At 39.9% G+C, this 8,582-nt stretch overlaps 1 protein-coding gene across 2 annotated transcripts; it reads right to left on the bottom strand.

Moving 5' to 3' along the window:
* Positions 1 to 1,274: 1,274 nt before the first annotated feature.
* Positions 1,275 to 6,589, bottom strand: LOC131971692 (serine/arginine-rich splicing factor 6-like). Of its 2 annotated transcripts, none has more exons than XM_059333246.1 (6): positions 6,413 to 6,589; positions 5,853 to 6,013; positions 4,074 to 4,192; positions 3,744 to 3,946; positions 3,533 to 3,610; positions 1,275 to 3,059 (listed from the first exon to the last, which is right to left on the bottom strand). In XM_059333246.1, exons 1-6 carry the CDS (start codon positions 6,517 to 6,519, stop codon positions 2,606 to 2,608), a joined length of 1,122 nt encoding a protein of 373 aa, XP_059189229.1. In that variant the 5' UTR covers positions 6,520 to 6,589; the 3' UTR covers positions 1,275 to 2,605. The 2 variants fall into 2 exon arrangements, with proteins under 2 accessions (XP_059189229.1, XP_059189230.1); XM_059333247.1 differs by having other exon boundaries at positions 5,880 to 6,013.
* Between the last annotated feature and the right edge of the window lie 1,993 nt (positions 6,590 to 8,582).

Raw genomic sequence — 8,582 nt, 5'->3', positions numbered from 1 at the left:
AAAAAAAAAACGCTATGCTTTCTGGTGCAGTTGAACCCACTTTTGTGCATACATAAAAAATTACAAGACAACATTTTTGTATTTTATATCACCATGGAAACTGCTGATGGGCACTTTTCTCTACATTTATACTTATTTTTTTCCTAAAATGGTTCTGTGAAATATGAATTAAGTCTTATCAAAAAATGTATTTAAAAATTCCCACAACAAAAAAAAAAAACACTTTTTATTTTTGATATTTCCTCTCCAACTTAAAAAAAAAGATGAAATGAGTAACTTTTAAAGGTGGCATTTACAACATGATGGCAGAGCAGAAGCTTCCATTAACAGCCATGACCCCGTGTGACTTTTTAACAGCCATCCATTACCTCCAATGAAAAAAAGGCAATAATTGTGGCACACCAACAATATTTACGCACACGCTTCTAAGTCCACACATATTCGAAAAATACATTTCAGTTAAAATGGCGGAGGGAAAAAAAAATCATTGAGGCAAAAAAAAATGTATAAAAGCAGTGTCTTAAATGCTGTGAAAATCCCATTTAGTGAAAAATGAACCCTGTCTCCCATTCCGGCTGCATTTCAAATGAATGAGAAACATTTTCACCTCACAACAACGTTAAGCATGTTAGATATCTCTGTAACATCGGTGCGACTACTTGTTTTATTTAAAAGTATTTAACTCGATAGGTTAATTAAACGCGTGGTATTGTCAAATGTATATATTTTTAAGGTGGAAAGCTTTGTGGTTGATGATATCCACAACGGACGCCAACAAAAACACATATTTACACTTGTCCCTTTTAAACGTGTGTAGGTTAAAGATGTTCGTGGCTGCTATAAATAGAGGTGTATCATAAATGTGAAATAAATTCGTGTTTGCAGATCAATTCGGAACTGAAATTTGGCTTACCAGCTATGATCTCCTGCGGCTCCGGGGCTCAGACTGCGCATGCGTGGGCCGCCAGTACAGTCACCGCCGCTCGTTGGCTACAATGTAACGCCAAAAGACTTCCAGTGCAGCCGCTCCACTTTCGATGTGAAAATAATGTAGTGGACTATCGATTAGTTTGGACACTGGAGATCGGTCGCTTATAATTGACATTTAAAAACACTGCTTCTTCTTACAGCTGCAAAACTATCCTGTTCATTTTTTTCCAGAGGGCCGCTCCATAATGAAAGAGCATTTATTATATAATTAACAGGATATAGGTCATGTCGATACTGCAGTCAAGGTTTCTCTTATTCTCACACAGAGCAACACCACACAGCAGTATTTTTCATTAAGATCTTTAATTGAACATACAATAAAAAAAGGACATTTGTTAGATCTCATTCGCATGAAGAAAAAAAATACTATGAATCTGTTCCACAAGATGGGGAGATGGGGGTGCGTTCAGTAAGTCTGATTGTTATAAACCCACAAACAGACCCTCGAGAGATTTGAATGATGTTCCTTTCAAGTACAAAAACTCCAGCACTGGCTGCACACTTTAAATAAGCAGAGACTTGACAAAAACCTTAACCCTGGGAATAGACACGCAGAGAAAAAAAAAAGATGAAATACAAATTGAAAAAGGACTTCATCAGGGCTGCATTTAGAATTAAGCAAAATGCACGAAAATCGGGACATTGCATCAGAGGCCACAAAGCTCTAGGCAAACAAATTCAGAGCAAAAAGGTCTTTTGCAGATTACCTGCTCAAAGATACAGGAAAGGAAATAGTTGACATCATAGCAACAAAAATTAAGAAATAAGTTCTTGATGCTGATCACACGGTCTATGTACAAGAGGTTAAAAAGGGATAACCCACCTATAATGCAAGTTTTCAAAACATGAAATACAAACCCTTGTTTTTGTTTTTTTTCCTGGAAATATGCTGTTCCTTCAGTACAAGTTCTTACATCCCAGTTGTGCATTTTGAGTGGCGCAAGGCAACACCAAGATTGGCCAATTCCTTGAGAAAGCATCTAGACTGCAGCTCAAAAGGGAAACTGCTTCAATCTGTAACCAAATACTACTTTTCTCCCACAACCATGCAGTTTGAATGCACAAGACAAAAAATTTGCATCAAACAATGCCTAATGGACGCTCCAGCCGTTCATGGTCTGAGGGCAATTACAGTGCTTGTAAATTGTATTGATCTACCAACTAAACAACTAACTCTTGCAAACTGTGATGTGACTATTATAAAGTAAAATATAGACAACTTAATATTTGCAAAGCTATACATATTTTGATTAAAACAAACTGGTGGGACTAACCTACAGTTTACCAATCAAGTTGAAACTTTTCGAAAAAGTCACAAAGTGACTTGAACCATGAACTTTGCAGCTCTTAAGATTATCACTTCAAATTTAGAAAGAAAATAATTGAGACAATGTTTAAATTTTTGGAAGGCAGATGATTTAGAGACCTAAAAGTAGTCCAGTCACCATGGAGCGTCCTCTAATAAAACTGCAGCTAAAATGTTTAGGACAAGTGCACGACTGAAGGAGAAAAGTAGACAAACCATGAAGCATAAAGCCAGTATGACAACACCGCTGATTATGTACAGCATAGGGATCAAGCTCAATGAGAGAAATGCCACCCTTTTCTAATTCCACTAATCCTGAGAAGCTGATCTAGACCGTGAGCGAGACCTTGAGCGGGACTTTGAGCGGGAGGCTGAGCGCTTCTCCCTGGACTTGGACCGGCGGTCATCCTCATGTGGGGACGGGGAGCGCGAGGGAGACTTGGCGACACGTTCCTCATTTCCGTTCTCCACTGGAGAAGCCGAACGACTGCGGGACTTCTTATCAACACACATCTCCTTGGATCGGCTGCGAGAATCCCGCTCTGACTTTACCTTTGAGCGACTCTTTGAACGGGATTTGGATTTCCTGTCAGCTGAATGGGACATGGATTTGCGGGAGCGTGAACGAGATTTAGATTTGTGGGAGCCAGAACGGGACCTGCGGTTGCGAGATCGTGATTTGCTGTCTCCTGACTTGGAGCGAGACTTCCTTCCAGATCTAGAGCGGGAGTGGCGACGTCTCTTGTTGCTGTGGGAACGAGACCTGTAAAGAATGGGGAAAAAATGTGCTTTACAGGAATGCACAAACAAAACTGACTCACTTGAATAGCCTCTGTACCATACTCATCTACATCAGAACCTGAACACCATCAATCTACAGTCATGGAAAAAATTTGACCACCCCTTTTTTTCTTCAATTTCTTGTTCATTTCAATGCTTGGTACAACTAAAAGTACATTTGTTTGGACAAATATGATAACAAAAATAGCTTGTAACAGTTTAATTTAAGAGCTAATATCTAGCCATTTTCCATAGTTTTCTTAATAACCAATATCATTATCAAGAAAACCATGGGAAATGACTAGATATCAGTTCTTAAATTAGACTCATATGAGCTATTTTGTTGTCATTATATTTGTCCAAACAAATGTACCTTTAGTTTTACCAGGCATTAAATGAACATAACTCAAGAAGAAAAAAAAGGGTGGTCTAATATTTTTTAAGATCATTTCTCACCTGGAGTGAGATCTGGAGCGACTCCTGGAGCTCCTGCTTCTGCGGCTCCTGCTGCGGGAGCGGCGGCGACTACGAGATCTAATGATGAAAGCACAGTGTCAAAAACAAAACTACAGCCAGTTCCTGTGCAAGATCAGTGCTATGAGATGGTAAGCCACAGAGGCAACTACTAAAAGTTGAAAGCACCAAAGAGCATATTCATTGTTCCCACCTAGAGCGGCTGCCAGAGTAAGACCTTCGTTTGCGAGGTCGGTCCTCCACCAGGCGAATCTTCCGTCCATTAATGTCTGTACCATCCAGCTTGTCAATGGCCCTCTTCATGTCAGAGTGGGACCGAAACTCGATCACACCCTCATTTGTGCGTTCCTTGTGGGCATCTGCATAAGTAACCTCTCCTGCTTGGCGCATGAAGTCCTGTGGGACACAAAAAAAAATAAATTGGGAAAAACAATCATATATGTCGAGAGTTTTAATCTAAACAGCTTTACAACTACACTACCAACTCCTTAGGAGAAACAATGGTTTGTGTTTTAATGTGTACCTTGAGGTCCTGCCAACTGCAGCGGCTGGACAAGTTCTCCACGACAAGACGGTACTCAGTACGGACTGGAGGCCCATACTTATCCCTGCCAGAGCGGCTTCGGCTGCTGTAACCGCTACCTTTAAAAACAACAGCACATGAAAAAAAGTTAGAAGCAAACAAAAACAAGCTGGTCAAGGCCAAAAAAACTACTGGTCTGGGTTATCAAATGAACACAGGGCAGTGACTTGCCAGATAAAAGTCCAAGGTGCTATAAATTGGAACTTAATAATGAAAAGAGGCCCTCTGATCCCATTTTCAAACACAAAGCTTCAGATAAGTGATCTACAGGCCACTGCACGGGCTCTTTGTATTGTTCAGCATTTTGTTGTTGTTCTCTGCTGCAAAGAACACCACTGCATCTGTTTCCGGCTATACAAAGCCTATCTTACTCCGGTACATCACACCGTGATGCTTTAGCTGCATAAACAAATGAACAGTGATGTTCTTTCAAGACCTCCGAACCCTGTAACACAAAGAGAAAGGAGGTATCCACATAGGTTGCGGTCAAGGACACTGTTCAATCAAATTGATAAAGAACGGTGTAGAGAAACACATACACCAGTCTTTTGGTATTTTGACCGTTTGTCGGCCTGAAATTTTGTTTTCTCACTTACAACATTTTTGATTGTAAGTTCTTTACTTGAGCCGTTCCACTTATGTTTGCTGTCAACATAGAAACCAATGGCAATCCTCACCATCACCCCTGGTCTATTGGCAAAAGGCTGCTGTCATCATGGCTTCCGGTTAGGTCAGCCAAGGATCAAGGGGGGGCAAAGGTCACACACACATTGTAAGGTGAAAGCCAAGGCCAAACGGGACAGGCAGTCATCTTAGCCAGTCATCTTTAGCCTCAATGGACTCTCAGCCTCAGCCCGCAACTGGACTCTTTCAAATTGAAACATCAAGGACTTTTGTTAATGTCGAATATAAAAATATATACCAAAGTTAAAAAATACACATTTCACATGAAAATGTTAGTCTAGTCCTAATGATTAAGCTACAACTACACTAGCTAGGTTTGAAGTGAATAATAATTTGATATAGCTTTCTTCTGTGGCGCAAACAACAAATTTGGAAATTCACGCCTTCAAAACATGGCTCTCCAAAAATAACTATCACCCAAGAAAACTTCAATCTGTGAAAGAAAAGCCTTGATTTCAAATTACTTTGCTAATGGCAAACTCAACAGCATGAGCTCTGCTATTTGAGGACTCTGACTTGCTTGTTATTGTTCCACCCCAATAATGAACCACAGACCGATCAATAGTGGCCCATGATCACTTGGGGGGAGCAAAAACGGGCAGGTCACAACCCCTGATGTACTGTTCAACAGGATGTGGCAAAAACACACAAAAAATGTTTTAATTAGAGTTAAACTCCCTGAGGAAGGTAGATGAGAAATTTCTCCATGTGGGCATAACGCTATGTAAGTCAACAGGAACAGAGTATAAAATTACTGAGTAACAACTTTTAAAGATTGCATGCAAACTAAGCAATATTTAATGTGTAGCCACATGACACACTATGATGGGATTCAAGCCTTCTGATTATAAACCGTGACAGTGTACCTGAAAATCAAGAGTCGCCTGCCATAGTTAAATATGTATACACTTGTGCTGAGAGTCAGTTAATTAGCGACAGTATTTAACAATAAAAAAGTTATCTGTGCAGTCCACATCGACACCTCACCCCAAGGGGAAGGGGAAGAGAGGGTATCTTGTAATAGACTGCACTTACTGCGCCCACCACCCCAGTAACCCCCACCGTAGCCATCTCGGTCTCTCCGCGGCCCGCGGGCATGCTCCACGATCACTCGCTCCCCGCACAGCTCCTTCCCGTTCAGCTCGTACACAGCATCGTCGGCGTCCCGGTTGTCCTCGAACTCCACGAATCCATAGCTGGAAGGGAAACAGTGTAAATATAATATAATACAATAACAACAATAAAAATAATGCGTCACGTGTTAATTTACATTGAACTAGCGAGCTACGCTAGTTATGGTTAGCTGGGCCTGCTAGCTCCGCGCGGTAGCAAACACAAAGACGCCATGTTGGCCATGCGACATTTGCCACACGATGACACGAGAAGTTAAAGAACAGCAATAAACTAGTCATGATATTCGATCAAAACACAGCCAGGCGTGTCACTTTGCAAACTGGCTTGCCTGTATAGCAAAATATATTCAATTAAAAGCATTAAATGTTAATGTATCAGCGCTGACGTCGTTAACATGACTACCGTTGGTTACTGTTAAGGCTAGCTAACCCGCGTTTTCATTTTCACTTAAAAAAACTCACCCATTTTTCAAGTCGATTTCCATAAGCTTTCCGTATCCGCTAAAAAATCGCTGGATATCTTTTTCGCGGACATGATAGCTCAGTCTTCCGATATAAACACGCGGCATGGTTTCTGATCCACGTTGTTCTCGACTGTTCTCCGAGCGGCTCGTCTCCAAGCTGGATGATGCCGACAGCGCCCTGCCTTCTCTTCCAACCAACCGCCACACCAGCCAATCAGCGCCAAGATAGCGGTGGGACATTTCCGGTATCATACTTCAAATTAAAAGTCCTTAATCTATGCAAACTATACAGTCATTAAAAAATATTAGACCACTGTTTTCTTCAATTAATTGTTCCTTTTCCATGTTTTTTTTTTTATAATAACTAAAATCATTGTCAAGAAAACCATGGCTAGATATCAGCTCTTAAATTTAGCTCTTATGAGCTCAAACAAATGTACCTTTAGTTGTACCAGGCATTAAAGTGAACAAGAAATTGAAGAAAATAATGGTCTTATCATATTTCCCATGACTGTATGGTCTACTAATCTTTTCCCCAAATTATGCAATTGATGTTTTAGCATGTAAAAGGCATAAATCTATCAATATTTGTTAATATGGGGGTATATGTGTGACCCGGGGGATAGGATCCTAAAATAAAAAAGGGCAGGGTTTATCAAGAAAATTTTTGAGATTACGCCTTCGATTGCTTTTTTAACTTCTTCCCAGGACAGGATTTTATCTTTATGAACAAGAAATTGAAGAAAAATAAGGGTGATCTCATATATTTTTTCCATGACTGTATACACCACTTCACTCTTAAATCTGTATTTACTCATCTTATACACCCTTTATGATCTCACTAAGGAATGCTTCCTTGCTCAGTGTTTTGGAAGTAATAATTTGAATATGTTTGACCAAACAACAGTATAAAAACTGAGATCTTCTGCTTAAGATTCGGCCTTGAGAGAAAATTATGTGCGGCCTGTATCTGTTTCATGCTTTCCTCACTAGTTGTTCAGGAATCAGTTAATTGACAATTGGACCTAATAGTAAATGTTTACTTATTTCCTCCAAATTCTGCAAATCTAAAGACCCCCCTCTATTTTATAAAAACTAAACTCTGCCAAGTGCTTGAAACTATTTAAATCCAGATATGCCATATATATGTATATATATATTACTAGAAAATTATAAATTAATGGAATGTATTAAAATTAATAATGACAAAGTCTATCATTTCATTTATTTATCTTTTTATCTAGCTTTACTCTGCTTAGTCTGCTTTATTTTTCACACCCTTTTTGTATTGTCTGTTTAAGTGTTTTGTCTCATGGGATGTCTGGTCAGTCAAACGGGTGAGAATTGTATAATTAGGGCCACGGGGCAATCGCACCGAGCACTGGTCATTGTTATACTGTGGATTTTTTCTTCTCCCTCTTCCGGACGCAATTTCGTCCCACTATTATATTTCCAAACGTGCGGTTTGATCGGGATCGGTGTGCTATTACTTTTCTCTATGGAATACAAATTGTTCGTGACACAAGTAAAAATAAATAAATTCGAAAACTGCGCTCCAGGCCGCAAATTCCACTCTACAGAAATAATTTATACATAGAAACGTAGGAAAATTTGTCTTCTCACTCACAATCCTCTGGTAAAGCTGTCAGTTATAGTTTGGGCGTAGGACGCACAGAAGCAACACCAACAGCCTCATTGGCTCCCATATAAAAAAACACAGGAAGATTTCTGAAAAAGGGAGATGTAACAGTTTTTTTTGATCGCTCTAACAAAGCTAATTTTTCATGTTTCCTAAAAAAAACCATATGTAGACGTTCAGGAAGAATTCAGGACGCTCAAAGTGAAGTCGGTTCAATGATAGGTATTATGGTTTTGCCAAAAATGGCCAGAAATTCAAGTCTGTCCACCTCTGGCTGCTGCCACTGTTCCGGAACATTTGACAGTTGGTGGCAGTTAATTCTGTTGATTGCTCTGCTCTTATTGCCTTTGATCTTTGCTGTGATTACAGTTACAGATACACGCACACACACGTGCGTAAGCGCGCACACTCCTCCAGATACACATGCTTCAAACACACACACGCACACACACACATTTTGAGGTTAAAGGGCATAGGTTGCTGTATAAAGAAATACTTGAAAATGAATGCTTGTTGTAGGTGTGCTCCT

The sequence above is a fragment of the Centropristis striata genome, chromosome 5 (genome assembly GCF_030273125.1).
Source record: "Centropristis striata isolate RG_2023a ecotype Rhode Island chromosome 5, C.striata_1.0, whole genome shotgun sequence".
Lineage (NCBI taxonomy): Eukaryota > Metazoa > Chordata > Actinopteri > Perciformes > Serranidae > Centropristis > Centropristis striata.
The sequence above is the reverse complement of the archived record's forward strand: the minus strand, read 5'-3'. Positions and strand labels throughout refer to the sequence as shown.

Bases quoted from the DNA above. Each gene is read 5' to 3' on its own strand.
- LOC131971692 (XM_059333246.1), bottom strand. From the start codon at position 6,519: ATGCCGCGTGTTTATATCGGAAGACTGAGCTATCATGTCCGCGAAAAA. The intron at 6,014-6,412 runs GTGAGTTTTTTT...TTTCCCTTCCAG, and splicing joins GAAATCGACTTGAAAAATGG to CTATGGATTCGTGGAGTTCG. The intron at 3,611-3,743 runs GTGGGAACAATG...TTTCATCATTAG, and splicing joins TACTCTGGCAGCCGCTCTAG to ATCTCGTAGTCGCCGCCGCT.